Source organism: Sinohyriopsis cumingii, chromosome 9, assembly GCF_028554795.1.
Source record: "Sinohyriopsis cumingii isolate HCF-2022 chromosome 9, ASM2855479v2, whole genome shotgun sequence".
Lineage (NCBI taxonomy): Eukaryota > Metazoa > Mollusca > Bivalvia > Unionida > Unionidae > Sinohyriopsis > Sinohyriopsis cumingii.
Window position 1 is genome coordinate 22,377,710 of NC_142969.1, and position 18,260 is coordinate 22,395,969.

The 18,260-nt window shown below is 33.4% G+C and overlaps 2 protein-coding genes and 2 long non-coding RNA genes across 4 annotated transcripts in view; 1 reads left to right on the forward strand and 3 right to left on the reverse strand.

The window, feature by feature from the left end:
* Positions 1 to 5,243, reverse strand: part of LOC149791382 (uncharacterized) — a 48,678-nt gene extending 43,435 nt beyond the window's left edge. The window contains exon 1 of the mRNA XM_089971344.1: positions 5,190 to 5,243. Coding sequence (XP_089827470.1) covers positions 5,190 to 5,243 — 54 coding nt within the window. The remainder of the gene's footprint in view (positions 1 to 5,189) is intronic.
* A 1,951-nt stretch (positions 5,244 to 7,194) lies between these two features.
* Positions 7,195 to 8,267, reverse strand: LOC149791383 (uncharacterized). The gene is made up of 2 exons (XR_016423172.1): positions 7,981 to 8,267; positions 7,195 to 7,290 (listed from the first exon to the last, which is right to left on the reverse strand). It is a non-coding gene; the product is annotated as an uncharacterized LOC149791383 (long non-coding RNA).
* A 209-nt stretch (positions 8,268 to 8,476) lies between these two features.
* Positions 8,477 to 10,800, forward strand: LOC149791384 (uncharacterized). Its single transcript, XR_016423173.1, has 3 exons — positions 8,477 to 8,714; positions 9,338 to 9,434; positions 10,293 to 10,800. It is a non-coding gene; the product is annotated as an uncharacterized LOC149791384 (long non-coding RNA).
* A 4,068-nt stretch (positions 10,801 to 14,868) lies between these two features.
* Positions 14,869 to 18,260, reverse strand: part of LOC149791385 (uncharacterized) — a 190,794-nt gene continuing 187,402 nt past the window's right edge. Inside the window, exons 13-14 of the mRNA XM_089971345.1 lie at positions 15,346 to 15,464; positions 14,869 to 14,889 (exon numbers count right to left, since the gene is read on the reverse strand). Of these exons, the coding sequence (XP_089827471.1) occupies positions 14,869 to 14,889; positions 15,346 to 15,464 (140 nt within the window). The remainder of the gene's footprint in view (positions 14,890 to 15,345; positions 15,465 to 18,260) is intronic.

An 18,260-nucleotide genomic window follows, 5' to 3' on the forward strand; every position in this document is an offset into this window, starting at 1 on the left:
CTTCTGTTACTTCACTCCTATCTCATACAGATTTATTTTGCACATTTACTTGGAAAGCACAATGGTGAAATGTTAAATAATTCATTAGTAAACAAAAAATGTACATTAGTGATTTTCAAAAGACAAGTTATAACAAATTGCATACAAACATTTTATTTGCAGTTTTAAATCAAATCTTTCATAAAACAATTTTACTAATATTCAATAAACATAAATGCATACTTAATAGCTAATACTTTAGGTTGCCACTCTGGTGGCCTAGTGGTTAGAGCATCCACCTTGGATGCGGGAGGTTGCGGGTTCGAACCTTGACCGAGTCATATCAAAGACTTATAAAAAAGTGGTACTAACAGCTGCCTCGCTAGATGCTCAGCATTAAGAGGTTAGTATTAGGACTGGCTGGCCTGGTGGCAGGATAATGTAACTGGGTGGGACATGATGATACATGTCTGCAGCATGATACCCCAGTGCCAGACACCACTGTAAACTGCCACACTGCAGACATCGTAGCAGTATGATTGAAAATGTTTTAAAGCTACCTTTAAAAAAAAAAAATACACATCACACACACTACCTTAGGTGCCACCAAAGGACTAAACACAGTTCAAGTAGTTTTGAACTTTCCTGATAAATTAGGAATACAAATTTTTGGTTGTTTCTATTATTTTAATATGATAAAAATATCTGTAATAGCAAGCTTATAGAGCATGATACATCCAGTTTACCATCAAATTCAGTTAGTCTATTTATAATTTAATTACTTTCAGTAATACATGCAAAACTCTTTAAGAGCATTTTCTGTGCTTAATTCAGTTCTGAATTTCTCTGCATTTCTCATTTAACAACTGGTTATATCACTTCTTCCAATTAATCCCACAGGTCTATTTCAGCTTCAAATGCATCTGTTTTCATTGAAAAACACGTTAAATATAACTTAAATGTTTTGTTATTTATCATTATATCTAACTGGCAATACAAGATCATACTACGCAAATATTTGTTACTATTTCTTCAAGAGCATAATTTTGTCTTAATTTCTTTTAGATTTTATGCCCAATTTTTGGAGTTGGTTGAGTCTGACCCCTAAGTATTTATTTCATTTATGTCAGGGATAACAGTAAATTCTTCTAACTGATCAAATGATACTTTCGTGAACATTTTCTTCTTGTCATCCATATATATTTGGCTATTTCTGTTAAATTGTTTTTTATCAGTTGCACATGACAAATATCAGTGTAAGAAGTGATCTTATTTTCCAAATAATTTACAGCATCATTAAGTTTTAATACCTTTAGTTGTTTAAGCCTTTCATTCTAAAGTGATTTCATCATTAAGTCCTTCCTTAATGGTTCTAAGAATGATTGTAGATTACTGTATTCTTCTAGAGACTTGTTTATTTTCTTTGTCACTCTCTACTTAAATGCCAACCCCTTGAGATTTATAAGTATAATTATTACTAATATAAGTATCAAAATAGAGTAATATAAGCATAAAAAGTTTAAACTATATACTGCATGCATAAATTCCAGAAAACTATTAAAATTGTACTTTTTGGTGCTAATAACCTGGATCTGCAGCTAGGTAAAATTCTTGTTAAAATTTGTCAAAATCCATGTGGATTAGTACCACAAAACATACTGGCAAATTATTGATATACAAAACACACTTTACTTGCTAAACATTTCTAACTTTTGTTAATAACTGTAAAATCAAGTCCACAAATTCTGCAATGAGCATTACGACAACTGTCTTACATAACCCTCATATTCTACGTTTCAACTGCGTAAAATGCCATGATTTGTCCTTTGCCTGATCTGACCCTCCTCTAACATTTTTCAAGCATATAACATCCACGAGTCACATATAATACCTGTTTTGCTTAACATATGGTGCCTATTTTTTAGTACAGACTGGTCCGGTACCAAAAAATATTGCAAAACTATAATGAACCTAGAAACGAACCCCTTCTGTCTTCTAGTCAATGTGTCATATATACAGCTGCTATAAACATAAAATAAGGAAAACACGTGTAGGTCTAGGTAGATAAATGTACTCTTACACTATTGTTATGCAGCATTCTTTTTTAAATATTCTCAAATTTATATGATGGGCAAGATTAAAGATGATAATGAAAATGACAAACACAACATTTTATAGTTTTTTTGTTTATATTTTTCAATGTATCAATAAGGTGTAATTCATATACAGGCAAACTTAAGATGCCATTAGGTGAAAAAAGTGTAAAGATTAAGCCAAAAGCATAATGATTTTCATATATGCTCTCTAATGCATCAATCTTACTGTTTATCCTTTGTTTAATTGAGTGTGAGTACTGATGAATGTTTGGTATTTCTTCTGAGCATACTTCTCTTCTTACAATTTATAAGGCTTGTATAGCAATGGATAAAATATTAACTCTATTTAAACAAGTGTTACGCATCATAAATCTTTACCCTGTTGTAAACGATGTTTTTTTTTTTTTTTAATCTTGATTTCTGTTTGCTCCATCGACACTTCTTTATCCAGCACTATATATTCTGCTATATATGTGTTCTCTCCATGTTTTAAATTATTATTATGGAAAGTCATATGTATCTGAGTATCAAAAATTTTTGGTGCAAATGTCAAGTAACAGTCTTTTGCTGGATCATCAAATTTCATATACTGTGGTTATGCAAATTAAAATCATTGTTTACCAATTAATATTAAGCTATACCTTTTTTTCTTCTGCTTTCTGTATGGATTAAAATACACTATGGCCTAATAAAAATACATATTTCTCAATGTGCTATTTACTTAGCATAAGAAACATATAAACATGTCATGAAAATCTTATTTTTTTTATCTTCATCTTTATTGCAATTTGTATTCTGTTTATAATACCTCTCAGCTGGAACACTGACTTGGTAACTAGCACCCCTGTTTATTCTGCAGTATATCTGGACCCACTGTGCAGTTATCGCAAGACAGGTGGATGCAGAAAATATTTAGAGTCAATGTTGGAAACGTAATTTAAAAAATACTATGCAAAGAAACATTTTAAACATGTCTGACAACTGCCACAATTATTATACAACAGATATGACGGTACCAACTCTTGCTCTGTAAAAAGGTATTATAGATGAATGAACAAACTGGCAGAAAAGGTAACACATAATTCATGAAAAATACTGGCAGCAACAGTACTGACTGTTATCAGTTTGCAGCTGCATTGTACTAAGCTGGCTTTTCAAAACAGCAAGACATGTTTCTTTTTTGACAGTTTGCTTCCTTTTTTTTACTTATTCTAGTACTAGTTGGTTTTGCTGTTTGTAGCTTTGATCAAAGATATAGACAATAAATAAAAAAGGTTTTTAAAAAAAGTGTTAAAAATAAACTAAGCCAGCACCTGCAACCATTGTCGTAAGCATCAGTGATTGTTTATTTCTTTCATGATATCTTTCTTTAAAATCGTGGGCAGGTATGATTACAGGATGGACTATTATCCTTCTTGTCTACATTATTATTTAATTGTCTATCTTTTGATGAATTGTTATAGATTGTTTTCAGTTGCTGAAATCATTTTTACATCTCAATTTTATAGTAGTGCTTGATCCAAGGTTTAAGATGTCAGATGATTTTATTAAATTACTGTTATATCCAATAACGCTAAAAAATTTCATTGCCATATTAGTTTAAAAATAACCCTAACCATAAACAGCATAGTTCAATTTCTCTTCTGAATCTGAAAATATTTATTATTTATTTGTCACGAATAACCACAAGTCAAATAATAATAATAATAATAATAACCCCTTATGCTCTTACTCTGCTTAAGCAATTGCTGTCTTACTTTATTTTTCTGTTTCATATATTCATTCTTACCCGGCTGTAGAATGTCCATCATATTCCATGAAAAACGATGGAAAACGCTGGAAAATTCTAGCATGGAAAACGCTGGAGTATTTGGACTAATATTCCAGCCTATGTCCAGGGTAGGCTGGAAAACCCTGAACAATTCTTGCATGGAAAACGCTGGACAATTCTAGCATGGAAAACGCTGGAGTATTTGGACTAATATTCCAGCCTATGTCCAGGGTAGGCTGGAAAACCCTGGACAATTCTAGCATGGAAAACGCTGGAAAATTCTAGCATGGAAAATGCTGGAGTATTTGGACTAATATTCCAGCCTATGTCCAGGGTAGGCTGGAAAACCCTGGACAATTCTAGCATGGAAAACGCTGGAAAATTCTAGCATGGAAAACGCTGGAGTATTTGGACTAATATTCCAGCCTATGTCCAGGGTAGGCTGGAAAACCCTGGACAATTCTAGCATGGAAAACGCTGGAAAATTCTAGCATGGAAAACGCTGGAGTATTTGGACTAATATTCCAGCCTCTGTCCAGGGTAGGCTGGAAAACCCTGGACAATTCTAGCATGGAAAACGCTGGAAAATTCTAGCATGGAAAACGCTGGAGTATTTGGACTATATTCCAGGCTATGTCCAGGGTAGGCTGGAAAACCCTGGACAATTCTAGCATGGAAAACGATGGAAAACCCTGGACAATTCTAGCATGGAAAATGCTGGAGCATTTGGACTAATATTCCAGTCTTTATCCAGGGTAGGCTGGAAAACCCTGGACAACATTAAAATTTAGCTGAAAATTGTTGAAATACTTTATGAAAACGAGATTTTTAACAGTAATGCAACTTTTATCTGATGATAATTTCAAGAAGAACATGATCCAAATTACCCCAACCAACTCCTTGTATTGACTGTGATGTTTAGTAACTTTTAAACAAGGAAACAAAAATTAAAAACTATACTTGTCACTGGTAGCTTAATAGGTTGTGCACTAGTATTCAGTAGACAACATAGCTTAAGTTGTCATAAATATCGCTACACTTCTACTGGTGTGTCATAAAATCCAGATTACTGGCTCCTGAACATCATCCGAGTTTCTAAAAATATGTTCTCTTATTCTAGTTATAGTTTGAATTTATTCTGAAGCAATCTTAACAACAAAATCACAGAAATTCACGTTAATTTCTATCTCAATTTTAATTAAAAACATTTAAAATATTTTTTTTACACGTGTTGTTTCATAGTTCATTCACCACATTTCTTATTTTTCTGTTGTCACCACTGGAGTCTGTGGAAGTAATGGTGCCCTTGATGGTTTAACCAAATCGCAAAGCTTCTGTCTCACCATCACCTCCCCAATGTTATACTTCTCCTTTATGATTTCTGAAATACAGATCATTGTATATTAATGAATAGAATCAAGCAAGATTTCAAATTTATTTCAATCCCATATATATATATATATATATATATATATATATATATATATATATATATATATATAGAGAGAGAGAGAGAGAGAGAGAGAGAGAGAGAGAGAGAGGGGAGTGAGAGAATGAGAGTTATGCCTGAAACATTTCATGCAATTACAGTACTTTTACAATCCCTGAGGTTGGTAATTGTAATGAGGCACTTGGCTTGATGACTAACTTGATAGGCTTAAAAACCTGTGGTTTCCATCACAAATTAAACTGGCTACCTAACTGCTCCTGTAGCCTAAGTGGTTAGAGCGCCTGCTACGGGTGTGAGAGGTCACAGGTTTGAACCCTTAACCGAGTCATACCAAAGACTTATTAAAAAAATGGTACTATTAGCTGCCTTGCCTGGTGCTCAGCATTAACCCTTTACCTCATGCAAGCGTCTTTTGACGCCTCTACTCCATTCACATGGAAGCGCCTTTTGACGCCTGCTGTAAACATCAGCCATTTTAAGCCGGTTTTCATAGCGCCACCTTCATGGGAAACCCACATTTAGATACTACATTCATTTCTGTGAATGACAATTACATCAGATCACGTGGTCACTGTTTATGCCCTGGTCGATATCTGCTATTTAAAGTAACTGGGTCATAATCTCCACTCTCCAAAATGGAGGTCGCGGATTTCATTCAGTACTTATGAAGTTTTCAGGATTAGAATCAGAACCATGAAAGATTCAATAACTTAGGTAAAGGCTCTGATATTGATGCAGGCAGCAATTAGTTTTCATAAATTATCAAATTCAGATGACTTAGTGATGTAGATGCAGACGACAAATTGTAAATTTCAAGTATGAGAAATGGCAGCTACAATTGGTCACGCGGCCTCACTGACATGACGGTGAATGAGTCCTCTCAAGATTTTAAAGCACGTAAAAAATTCTTCAGTGAAAAATAATTACGCAGCTATAACAATCAGACTTTTAATCTTAAATTTTTCCACACATAATAGATGTGTACCAAAAATGTAAAATGGTTACAGTTGCTGTTTAACATAAAATACACTACATTGCTTAACAGTTAACAGGCAGGCCTATGCATATGGAGTTGAATAGGTAACAGGTGCTCTATTTATAGCATGCTGCACTTTGTAATTATGCTCTATAAGGTAAACGGTTAAGAGGTTAGTGTTAGGACTGGTCAACCTGGTGTCAAGATAATGTGAATGGGTGGGAGACATTATGCTACATGTCTGTGGCATGATATCCCAGTGCTAGACATCACTATAAATTGCCACACTGCAGACATCGTAGCGATGTGACTAAACATTTGTTGAAGCTACGTTACTAAACATCTGAATCACGCACACACAAACTGGCTACCATATACATGCAGTTGTGATTATACCATTTAAACTGAAAGTAGATTTACATTGTCCATTTGAATATTGCCTGTCTGCACTATAATGTTTCAAGTAGTAGTTGTGTATACGTTTAAATTTCATAATAATGTTCCAGCCTTAGTTCATTAAAAAAAAATTTGTTACAATTTGGCATATATTTTGTCATAGGTTAACAAAGTTTAAAACGCATGGTTAATAATTTAAAATATACCATAAATTATTTGAATTCTGGACTGGTCTTGGAGAGGTGGCCTTGTGTGTATTTATTATTGGCTCTTGCCCCAGTTAGTGTCTTGCCAATATATTCACCAGAGCTGTACAGCATTCTGAATATTTATTTAGCAGCTTTGTTAAAATCCAAAATTTGACATATTTCTGCCTCATGCTGGGTGTGAAAAAAAATTTAATCCAAATTTTCACCATGATGATTCATATGCACTAAGTTTCTGATATATTTACTTATCTACATACACAACTCCAGGTTACAGCTAATGTTCTAGACATTTGAATTTGAAACAAATGTGGTATTACCTCTCGCTTGCTTAATTCAAAATTAAAAGATCAAAGAATTTCAATGAAGCTGTCGCCATCAAGTTGTTTACATAACTGTGCCTTGCCACTTTTTTTCTGAAATTAAAGGACACAAACTAAACAAGTATTTTTGGTGAGGAAAATTGATAATCATTTCCAACAGTTTACAACTGTACTTTCTTATTAATTATACAATAAGTTACTATTAAATATTACTGAAATGGCTGAATATAAATTGGATAGACAGAAACAAGCCATAATCTGAATTGAAGATTAATTGGAAAAGAGATCTACCAGTATATTTCCGAGTCACAGTCTAAAATTAATTAAAACAAATATAACTTATTGCTACAAATAGCACACTGTCTGGAAAATAATAACGAAAATGTAAAAAATACAAATACCAGTCAGATCATTAATAATATCAAGGGTGAATAAAATTTAAAGTGAAATTTACAATTTGGAAATGTATATTCGCAAGGCCGGCACGTACCAACTTTTTTGAAAGACAGACACGAGATGACTGGTCATTGTGCATTAGGATAAGTAAAAAATGTTGCCAATTATGTAAACAAAGCTTAAAACATAACACATACCTTTCAATATCCTTAGAAGTTTGACGTTTAATTTATCAGTCTTCAAACAGCATAAAAAAAAGAAATTGTTCCATAGGATATATTTCGTAATAGCTTTCCGTAAATTTACGTCATGCGAAGTCTTTCGCAGCTAAGGTACTTGGCGGCCGTGCAAATAATTTTGCTACAACTGGACTGAGTAATGACTTACCTGCTATTTTCGCAATAATACACTCATGGTATCCCTTGAATCCACGACAAACCGCCATCACTTTCTCTCCCGTGCGATATTCCTTCATTTCTTTTCGTGGCGAGTGTACATCAGCCATACAGATTATGCCTCCCTGAATGGGACGATCATTCACCCATATAACCAGTGATATTTCTGGTTCAGTGGTCATCTTAAAATCCTGGGATATTTTATATTTTACAATTTCAATGACACTCCAATCGAAAATTGCACCCAAATTCTAGACTGGTTATCCAAAGCGTTTTATGGTGCCAAATTTGGAACCAAAATTTACAGAAACGGTTTTTTTTTTTGTTTTTTCTTTTTACAGAACATTTGGTTCTAACGCATGAAATCGAAATATGCCGACTTTTTCAATGTAGTAATTGGTTAAAAAAAATAAGTTCATAATTTTATATCCCATAATAGTCAGCTTCATCAGCCATCATCATACAGAACAACCTCGGCTATTTCTGCGTGACAAAAACGTGACTCCGATACGTGAAGGCGAATACTTGACAGAAAAATCAGACATTTTGTTCTCTTTTGATTTATGATTTATCTAGAGTTAATATCTATACATCGGATACCAACGCCGTGATTTGGATATGTTGGGGAATGATTGGTTTACAGTAAAGTTTACGACCAAGAGGCAATATCGTGTCGAGGTGTGGAACACAAATGGACAACACAAATTGGACACCCAAATATTATAGGTGAGTATGAAATAAACGGAGTCTTGACTTTATCTCGTTTGCCCAAGTATAAACTGACTATATGATTAACCGCCCAACACTATATATGTATGACTGATAATTAAATTGTAAGCAAGTATTTCAATAAATGTGAAAAGATATACAAGGTCAAAAACAAGTTTCCTTTTGCACCAGTTTTAAAATTAGAGTAGGTATTTTTGTTTTTCAATATATATGTATATATAACTTTCAAAGCAACCTAATTTGTGGAATTTTATTTTAACAGCCATAACCTTGTAATTGTCAGTCTTGAAAATGTTAACTCCAGTGATACATGTAAGCCCAAACAGGGACTGCTCTGGTATTATGATAAAGTTGTGAATTTCTTGAGTATTTGTAGATCTAGTCCAAAAAGGTCTTTAGGTTACTGCTACATTTTCAGACTGCTACATATATAAGTAAAATCATAACTTAAGTAACTTAAGTCCTGGAAAAAGAAATTTTGAAAAATTTCACATTAATCTTAGCAAGATTAAAATGTACACAAGTTTTACCATGAAGATGATTTTTGAACGATATGTTAATGTTTTAATCAGTCTGACTGTACAGTCTGTAAACGTTTTAATGCTGTTTTTGTATTACAGGTACTGGTGTTCAGGACAAAATATATAAGCAGTCTGAAGTTAATTCCACAAAGTCCATTCCTAAAAGCACCATGTACTGGAGGAAGAGAAAACAATGGTAATTCCAGGAGTAATAGAGAGTTTTTTTACATTTTAAATAATGTCTGCAGCTGTCTCCCACAACAATGTTTATTTGTGTGGAGATAAGCATTATTCTTTATACATTTGTTTTTACCTAGTACATTCACAGCTTAACATGGCTCATATCTTAAACACAGTTTCATTACCATATCAATAATTTAAGGAATAAACAAATTTCACTATACAACACTAAGTGGAATTTTCAGAGTTCAACAAATTCTGAGTATATGGTGAAATCATTCAGTATTTACAGACAGAATATTCAATGTACATGTTTGAACAGAACATTCGCTCTGTATGGGTTATCCAACACACCATACACAGTATATGCACAATGTACACCATATTTAACCAAATCAGCCAATTACAGAAATTCCAGGAAATATCTGATCAGTATTGATTCTTGCAGAACAAGATATAATAATTTATTGTTGTGCATTGTCATACTTCAGTTTTTAATTATTTAAAATGTTAAATATAATTTTTACTTTCATTTTTCTTATAATGCCCTAAAACGTTATGAAACTTGAGTTGTTTTTCTGAAAACATCACATACATTTATGAAGTGTATGTTGTATCACATGTACTTTGTATGATTGAGTATATTATTGTGTATCAATTACTTGTCATTTACATGCATTCATTGTGTATCATGTTTGCATTACCCATGTTTAAATGATGCATGCATTAACACTGGATTTGTCAAACTAAACTACTGTAACAGTGTAATATTAACTGTACATATTCAATTCCCACAACAAAACAATAATGTTTGAATGTTAAGATTTTAATATGAATTATACATGTTCACTAAAATTTGTATTTCTCATTACAGTGTTGTTGATCTAGGTGAATCCAGTTCTGTTGGTCTTGGATATTATGAAATTGGTGACTGTACGTAATACTAATCTTCAAATATAATGAGAATATCAACAGATGAACCAACTAGATATGGTGACAGTGACATGAGTTTTTCATCTGACTCAGAAGAAAGTATAGAGTTTTAATCAAGTTCAGATGATGAACAGTATCATCAGGTGAATGAAGCAACTCAGTCTCACCCATCCCATGTCACAGATCCCCCACTTTATGTCATGGCCCCATAACAAGATATATATTGTAGTGAAATCACAAAGTCTGAACATGTTATTGTCCTTGGGGCTTTGCCAACAAGACATAATTTGTCAGATGCTAAATATGTGACTTTTTGGACTTAATTCAGTTGCATCTTCCTTCAGCAAACACAGGATTGACAATTGTCAAAGATTGGAAGGAAAAATGTGAATTCAGTAAGGAGCATCTCAAATACAATTTTTATTGTGAGATCTGCAAAAAATTGTACTCCAATAAAGAAAAAATGTGTGAAACTGGGGGCTGTACAGGTGTGCATAACTAATAATTATGAGCAAACATCTCTTTGGAATGAAGTTGGCTCTGACAAGAAAGAAGACTTCCTTTCATCATCAAAAATAGGATCAAGTGTCTTCGAGAACCTATTATTGTTGTTAATATTGGAAATGCCATTTATGGTACTGTTCTCCCCAATCATCATGAAAAGGACTAAAATGGCTGTCACCATTGCACAGCAGAATTTCATACTTATACACTGTAGTGTCAAGCTCAAGTGGTGAACAGATTTGGACATATTTATGATTTTATATGCACCAGATATTTTCTGGTCAGGATTTAACTAATTTTTCAGGGTATCTTTTCATACATGTATAGTTTGTGTTACACCAACATTTTTGTATAGTGATGTTCTTTTGATAATGAACATTTAATTATATATGTGGTACATACAATAAATGATGTACTACTTCAACACTTGTAGTTTGTTTTTTTAAAGCAGGGGTCAAGTGTGTGTGTGTGTATGGTTCAGTTTGTTTATTTGACTTGTGTCCTCTATTTCTCAGTATATATTTATCATAGGTTTGAAATAATAGTTTAGTTTCAAGTTCAAAAATCTGTGTTACAGCACAGTTTAGTCATGATTGCTCTTTCTTTAGGTAATTCAAAATAATTCTTTGTACCAATCTTGAAAATTGACTAAGTTCTTTTCCAGGGTTTTCCATGCTGAAATTTGTCCCAAAAATTCTAAGTCCAAACTGTCCATCCTTTTCCAGGGTTTTCCATGCTGAAATTTATCCAAAAAATTCTAAGTCTAAACTGTCCATGCTTTTCCAGGGTTTTCCATGCTGAAAAATTTCAAAGTCCAAAATGTCCAGCATTTTCCAGGCATGTCCAGCATTTTCCATGCACAATGTCCAGGGTTTCCATGCTAAATTCTGCAGAATATTTCATTTTTCCATCGTTTTCCAGGGTTTTCCATGTTTTTCCATCGTATTCCATCCTTTTCCAGAGTATACGATGGAAAAAGTACAGCCGGGCATGATTCTCAGTTTAATTTTCTATATTCTCTGATCTTTTTCCCTGATACTGTACTTACGGTGTACTTTATCTTTGAATATGAATAAATTGTGGGAAAAAAATCAATATCTTTCCACATGCTCAGTCACATTCTTTTTCTTGCAGCTATCACAAACCACCATTATTTCTGAGATTTTTGTTTCATTAGTTTAAAACTTAACTAATGTGGTTCAAACTAATAAGACTTTGAAAATAACTATAATAACTGGACTGGTAGTAAAGATAATGAAATTCATATATTTTTGTTTAGATTTATGTCTTATACCTCATAATAATGGAGTACAGATAGTTTTGAGAAAAAGGTTAGGTTTCATCACCTTTTAACAACTGCTGTTGTACTTACAATATTTCAGTTTATTTACTATTGAAGCAAAGAATGTTTATAGCAGCTAAAAGAGAAGTCTGGAAATGATCACACTGCTTTAAAAAATTTTAACCATTTTTTTAAATATTACCCTGTGTTCCCATTCATAAATAGATGCAGAGATGCCAGGAATTTATCAAACAGGGAATTCCACCTTGTCACGAAAACAAGGGGGAGCAGGGAAAAAAGGGGGGAGGAGCACACCCTTGGATTTTAATATCTTTTTCTCTTCTCATTTATTCATTTTATCTTAACCCTTAGAGAGCTTTATGGTTTTGTAACAAAAAATCCAACAGTACTGAATTGCTGGAGGAAATAAATATAAAATGCACTGTATGCTTAGATTGCCTGTATCTTAATTAGGCCTGGTACTCTGCCTTTTCTACATTTAATTTCAAAACACCCCTTAATAGGGGTTAACCATCACGCCATTTTTGTCCATCCTGGATGTACACTGGACACACACTCAACATTATTTTCAGGTTCAAAATCACTCACTGTTATTTCCAGTAACACTTCCAGCTCAATAATCTGATACACTTCAAAACTTTGAAAATCATCGCCATCATCAGCCAGTATTTCCCTAATGGAATCATCATCTCAAGAATCATGTAGTGAGTCTGCCATTTGGGGTTTTCAAGGTAGCCCATATTTGAAACATACATTTGTAAAACATTCTTGAGGAATCAAAGGTTACAACTAAGACAGAAGGCTTTGTTCCAGAGCCTAATGTGCCAATTAAATTTAGTTTAACAACTGTTTATGTCAAGCTGAGGTACCATGATGTGTAATAGTTGCTTAGAAAGACATGTTATGACAAGTGTTACAAGGCCTCTACTGTTGGCATGACTTATATCACCACAAGTACTTAAGTTAACTAAAAATGCTATATTTTGCAAAGTAAATTTTTGTACATGATACTTTAAACTAGTTTGTGTGAGTTCTCGCACATCACTGCTCTCCAAGTATGCAAATTCAAATTTTGCAGAATTCATGCACTTATGTGCTCTGGAAGCATTTCTGAAAATGTATTTTGAATCGCCCATTAACAAGAATGGCATGTACAAAACATCTACCCAATATATGTGGAGTTCATCTACAGAAACGTGTAGATAAAATTCTGGAGTGGCATACATGATTTCTGACTAAAATTAATGGAGGCAATAATATTCCTTATAAAAAAGAACCAGAAGCATACAAAATATTTGGAGCTCATAAAAAACTTGCTATTAAATTTGTCTTTGACATCAATATTACTTTTCTAAAGTACTAAATACAAATAAATTGTGCAATTTTTATTAATTTGCTGATTTATTTATATCTTGCTCATTTTTCTATACTCCACTACAATCATACTATTTTATTTTCCTTTCAATATGCTCCTCCAATATGTATTATGTATTGTAGTGCAAACACAGTGTTTTACTAAAGTATCTTAGAACCAAAATTGCACAGGACTTTATCAATAATCTTTCAATTTATTTCTCTTATGTGCATTAGCCATTTGTTAAAGCTATTTCTTTCATGCTTTCTTTCTTTTATACATAAATTAAAGAACTTTAAATTTTGTCTATAATTTACCTTTTCAATGGTACATATGGATAATAATAATAATAGGGATAATAATAATAATATTAATAATAATAAATAAAGACAAGAAGAAAATGTGTGTGTGTATGTGTGTGATTTGGATTATTAAAGTAGCTTTAACAATTTTTTAGTCATATCACTATGATGTCTGCAGTGTGGCATGTCTAGCACTGGGCATCATGCCACAGACATGTAGCATCATGTCCCAACCAGTCACATTATCCCGACACCAGGCCGACCAGTCCCAACACTAACCTCTTAATGCCGAGTGCCTAGCGAGGCAGCTGTTAGTATCATTTTTATAAGTCTTTGGTATGACTTGGCCAGGGTTCGAACCCGTGACCTCCCGCATCCAAGGCAGACACTCTAACCACTAGGCCACTGGAGTGGTCCACAAGAAGAAAATAATGTAATTTCACTGTATTTATCAATAAGATATGAAAGTTTTGTGAAGCATGCAATACATGACAAGAAGCTGTTTTTTTAAAATTTAATAACTAAGATGTTAGCTTAAACAATTTCCCTCCTAAATGACATCTTCTATAATATCTTGTCATCAACCTTCAAAATAGATTTGACTGCATCAATGTAAATCATCACTGCATTCTTCCTTTTGCTATGTGTTAATAATAATAATGGTGATGACCGACACATAACAGTATGTACTTCTGAGGTCACATTACAAATAGAGAAAATCTTTGTGTAGCCAACTAAAGGTTCCTTGATATTAAATGCTTTTTTTATAAACAATGCATGATAGCAAGAAATTTAGCAATAGTAAACAATACAAAGTAAATGTACTTCATTCAGCTTCAAACTCAAGCTATACGTAAACAAGGAGGAGCATAGTCTATCATGCCATTAATTTGTTGACAAAACAACAAATTAAAGAGAGAAATGGAAATATACTGTATTTATCAGTAAGATATGAAAGTTTTGTGAAGCATGCAATACATGACAAGAAGCTGGGTTTTTTGAATTTATTAACTAAGATGTTAGCTTAAACAATTTCCCTCCTAAATGACATTTTCTATACTGTCTCGTCATCAACCTTCAAAATAGATTTGACTGCATCAATATAAACTTGAGCAACAGAGAATAATTGGTGAATGCCTATATGTTCACAAAGATGTATTTGTTGATTAAAATGCTATTATTTTTTCAACAAATGATACAGCTGGATGCTCATCCACTGTTGTATCGGGTCATATATGTTTCAAAATTTAAACTAAAGAATTAATACAAAATGTCATCAAGCTTGTTTTTGCTGACTTTTTCTTGAACTTTACACAGAATAGAACACTGTTATTAAAAATACATTATTAGCAATTATGAATCATTAAATTTTCTAAAGTCTGAATATTTTAATGTTGATGGTGTTTAGATTATGACAATATTCATTATTCATGCCAATCTTTCCAGACATTCCTTATTAAAGGTTTCTTGCATTGATTTGAAATATGATGCTTCAGTAAAGAATTAAAACTGCCGAGAAATTAATCCTAACCTCATTTCCATCCTCAGGCAACAACGGTCTGGCAATGATGTTTAACCTTTCCATTAACAACAGAATGAGCTCCTTGTGGTGATATAGGTCTGGGGCATGCTCCTTACTCCAAATGATATCTGCAAAAACAAATTGCCATTCCTATTAGGAAATAGTTGATCCAATATTATCTTCATATAAAATGTAAATGGAAAGTAGGTGATGTCATTAAGACTTGAATACATTTTATGAGGGAAAAAAAAGTTCAGTAGAATTCCCCAGAAATGCTGCATAGAATTTTTTACTTTATTTTTAGGAACAATATAATTTTTTACTGAGATGCAGTCTGGCTGGTGGACAACTGTTACTGTATAAGGAGTGCTAACAGAACAGCCAATATACCACAGCATTAGAATTGGCAACGACAAAAATAATCAAATGGTCCACATGAGCTGGTGTGGGCAGCATTTCGAATGTGTGAAAGAACTACTAGCGAGTCAACAGATGTTCCTTACAAGTAAATGGCAGAAGAACTCATCATAAAAGGTCAATGGCATTTGAAAGTTGAGGCAAGTAATAAATACTCTTTATTAAAGGCTCGCACAGCTGCCAAGAAAGGCAAAAGGAAACCATGTTGCCTAAATTCCCAAGGAACAGCCGTAAGATGTACAATTAAACAAGAATTGCTAATGATGTGAATGGGATCCTTGATGAAATCATGGATGCTGCATCTGACAGTGGAAGCAGCAAGGCTTCTAAGGTCACCATTCAATGAAATCCAAGCAATATCAAAACTGGTTTGTTCAGCATGAGGTCAGTATTAAGGAAGGAAATGTTGGAGAATGTCAGAAGAGAAATGAAGAGGTATGGATTGAACATTCTCGGATTAAGTGAAGTGAGATGGAAAGAGTATGTTGACTATTATAAAGATAGAGTGATTTGTGCTGATGGTGGAAAGAGCAAGAGAGGTGTAGCCATGATTCTAGATGCAGAAACAAGTAAAAGGGTAAAGAAAGTAATGCATCATAGTGGTAGACTACTAATGATAAAAGTAGAAGCCAAACCCAGAAACATAGTGTCTGTGCAGGTATATATGCCAACATCTGCTAGCGAAGACAAAGTGATAGATGATATGAACAGGCAAATAGAACTCATTGACACTGAGAAAGGCAGTGATTACCTGTATTAATGGGCAACTGCAATGCAGTAGTTGAAAGCTGATAAGAAAGAAGTTGGTAACTTTGGACTATGCAAGAGGTGACAGACTAATAGAGTTTGCAGAAGAAAAAAACTAGCTAGCTGTGACAAACACATGGTTTCAACAAGGAAAGAGAAGGTACACTTGGAAGAGACAAGAGAAACTTAACTTGATTAAATACTAGCTTGAGATATAGAAACAGTGTAAAGAATTCTTATTGTTATCTGGGGGCAGATATCAGATCAGACCACATCTTAGTAAATATGAGAGTCAACTTGAAGTTGAAGATCTATACCTGACATATTTCAAGACACTAGTTTTTTTTTTTGAGACTCAAAAAGTGTTTTAAGGTCCCATGGGGGAGGAGGGCAGTGCATGTAACAAAAAAGAGATGTCAAATTAAGAATAAGCTATTTTTTTCATATAAGCCCATAGAAAATGCTTCAAAATTCAAATGTGAATAATAAAATAAAAATTTAATGTCTAATGTATATTCTTTCAAAGCATTTAATACACTTACAAAAGAAAAGAATATCTGGTCAACTTGGAACTGTCAAATATCAATGCCATACACATATGCAAAAACATAATCACAACCACACTGAAATTAAATAGAAAGATACATCAAGTTTCTGTCTTTAAAATCAATTGAATGGCAAAATATATGCTTAATTTGATGCAGTATCTGCTGCTTCAGTAGTTCAATTGAGGACTGTTGTTGTTGTAGGGTTTAATGCCATTTTTCAGCATAAGATAGGCTATATACATGGCGGCCAGTATAAATGGTGGAGGAAGAACCCGGGAAAACCCCAAAAAGATCCACTGACCTACAAGAACCTACTGGCAAGCTTTCTCACATACCCACACTGGCCGAGCCTGAGGCTTGAATCCATGCAGAGAGAGGTGAGATGGCAGTGATCTGTAACGGTTAGTGCTATAGACCACTCGGCCAACTGAGGGTTCGAAGGTAATGCAAATGTTATTAGAGTTTATCTTTGTACTCAAACTTCCCTGTTGGTTTCTCTGAGCAAATCCTGGTCAGAACTAAGTTGTACATAATGACCATAACATTAGTATTATCTGGTGCAGTTTGTCGCTATAGAAAAATGATTATATATCACATTTGGGACTGACCATTTCATTGTGGGAAGGGGGAGAAGATAATATTAGTAAGTTAATCAGGGTCTCCACAGGTAATACAACAGTAATAAACATCTCTGTCCAATGGGTGTTAACACGTTAAAAACACAAACATGAGCAAATGCTTATTGCTGTTTTTCAATCAATTTTGCAGTAAAATCTCCCTGAAAAGCAAGAGTCTATTAATAGTATTTTAACAAGATTAAGATAATAAATAATAATAAAGAGAACTCATTTGAATGTTCAATTCAGCATGTCATATATGCTACATATTGGATGCTACTCCTATTTCGATGGGTGTCACATGCTTCAGCATGGCTGATTACAGATATGTTTGCTGTGTGTGTGTGCAATGAATTAAATGCTTCCCTTGGTGATGTGCTTGACAAATTATAATTCTGTCAACCTGGAGTCTTAAATTTATTTTTGCTGGGCTTTGCTTGCTCTGTTGATAGCATATAATTTCCTGAATCACATACTTAAAAGATGAATCACACCTGAACACTATTCCAACACATTTGAACACTATTCCAACACACTTGAACACTATTCTGACAAATGAAGTCATTATATTTTGTATTTTATATCTGCAGTAAAA